This window comes from Galeopterus variegatus, unplaced genomic scaffold (assembly GCF_000696425.1).
Source record: "Galeopterus variegatus unplaced genomic scaffold, G_variegatus-3.0.2 Scaffold9838, whole genome shotgun sequence".
NCBI classification, from domain to species: Eukaryota; Metazoa; Chordata; class Mammalia; order Dermoptera; family Cynocephalidae; genus Galeopterus; species Galeopterus variegatus.
In genome coordinates this window covers 69,210-70,919 of record NW_007735949.1, presented here as the reverse complement: position 1 = coordinate 70,919, position 1,710 = coordinate 69,210, and the positions used below count along the sequence as shown (strand labels likewise).

Genomic DNA, 1,710 nt, shown 5'->3' with positions numbered 1-1,710 from the left:
GCTGTGTCCCTGCACCCCAGCTCGGCCTGAGCCCAGGGAGATGGCCTTGTGTGCACACGTGTATACATACACCTACCTATACACATGTGCATGCACACACACTCCCCATCTGTACACATTCACATACACACCTACCTGCACACATTCACACACACCTATCTGTACACACGCACACACATACTTCTACCTGTACACATTCACACACACACACCTGTACACATATACATATACCTACACACACGCACACACACACCCCTATCTGTACACATGCACACACATGCACACATCCACCTGTACACATATACATATACCTACACACACGCACACACACACACCTACCTGTACACATGCCCACACACATGCACACGCACACCTGTACACATATACATATNAGAAACAAATATTTTTACAATAACAGTGTTGTAGATAGAACACTTCTGGATGTGTGACCCCGAAATCTGGGAGTAGGACACAAAATTCTAAGGGTCCGGGCCGGCCCGGTGGCGCACTCGGTAGAGTGTGGCGCTTGGGAGTGTGGCAGCGCTCCCGCCAAGGGGTCGGATCCCATATAGAGACCGGTCTGCTCACTGGTTGAGCGCGGTGCGGGCGTGACACCGAGGGTTGCGATCCCGTTGCCGGTCGCGGTATGGGCGCGACACCGAGAGTTGCGATCCCGTTACCGGTCACGAAAAAAGACAAAAAAAAAGGAAAAAAAAAATTATAAGGGTCCTGGTAGGGGGTGGGAGGGTAAGGTTGGGAGCCATTGGGGGAAACTGAGGCCATGTGACAGGGAGGGAGATGCCAGGAGCTCTGCCAAGGCTCCTGAGCAACCCTCTCTGTGCTGCCCAGGCCTCCAACAGCCTTCCTCTCGTTCCAGAAAGCACAGTTACGTACGCCTTCTTTCTGCCATCTTTTTTCCCCAACAGAATCGACCTTCCATGCCCCAAAGGCTGGTGGGGGAACCCTGTCTGCGGGCCGTGCCTCTGTGCTGTCAGCAAAGGCTTCGATCCCGACTGCAACAAGACGAATGGCCAGTGCCAGTGCAAGGTGAGGCCCAGCCCACAGGGGATGGTCAGAGCTGTGTCCCTGCACCCCAGCTCGGCCTGAGCCCAGGGAGATGGCCTTGTGTGCACACGTGCATACATACACCTACCTATACACATGTGCACGCACACACACTCCCCATCTGTACACATTCACATACACACCTACCTGCACACATTCACACACACCTATCTGTACACACGCACACACATATTTCTACCTGTACACATTCACACACACCTCCCTACATGTGTGCACACTCACACACACCTACCTGTACACATGCCCACACACATGCACACACACACACCTGTACACATATACATATACCTACACACACGCACACACACACCCCTATCTGTACACATGCACACACATGCACACATCCACCTGTACACATATACATATACCTCCATACACGCACACACACACTTGTACCTGTACACATGCACACACACATGCACACGCACACCTGTACACATATACATATACCTACACACACGCACACACACACCCCTATCTGTACACATGCACACACATGCACACATCCACCTGTACACATATACATACACCTACACACACGCACACCTACCTGTACACATGCCCACACACATGCACACGCACACCTGTACACATATACATATACCTACACACACGCACACACAC

General features: G+C 52.0%; 1 protein-coding gene across 1 annotated transcript in view; it reads left to right on the top strand.

Annotated features, from left to right (window-relative positions):
* Positions 1-926: 926 nt before the first annotated feature.
* Positions 927-1,710, top strand: part of CELSR1 (cadherin, EGF LAG seven-pass G-type receptor 1) — a gene marked incomplete at its 5' end in the record, with an annotated part of 33,922 nt that continues 33,138 nt past the window's right edge. The window contains one exon of the mRNA XM_008593897.1: positions 927-1,047. Coding sequence (XP_008592119.1) covers positions 927-1,047 — 121 coding nt within the window. The remainder of the gene's footprint in view (positions 1,048-1,710) is intronic.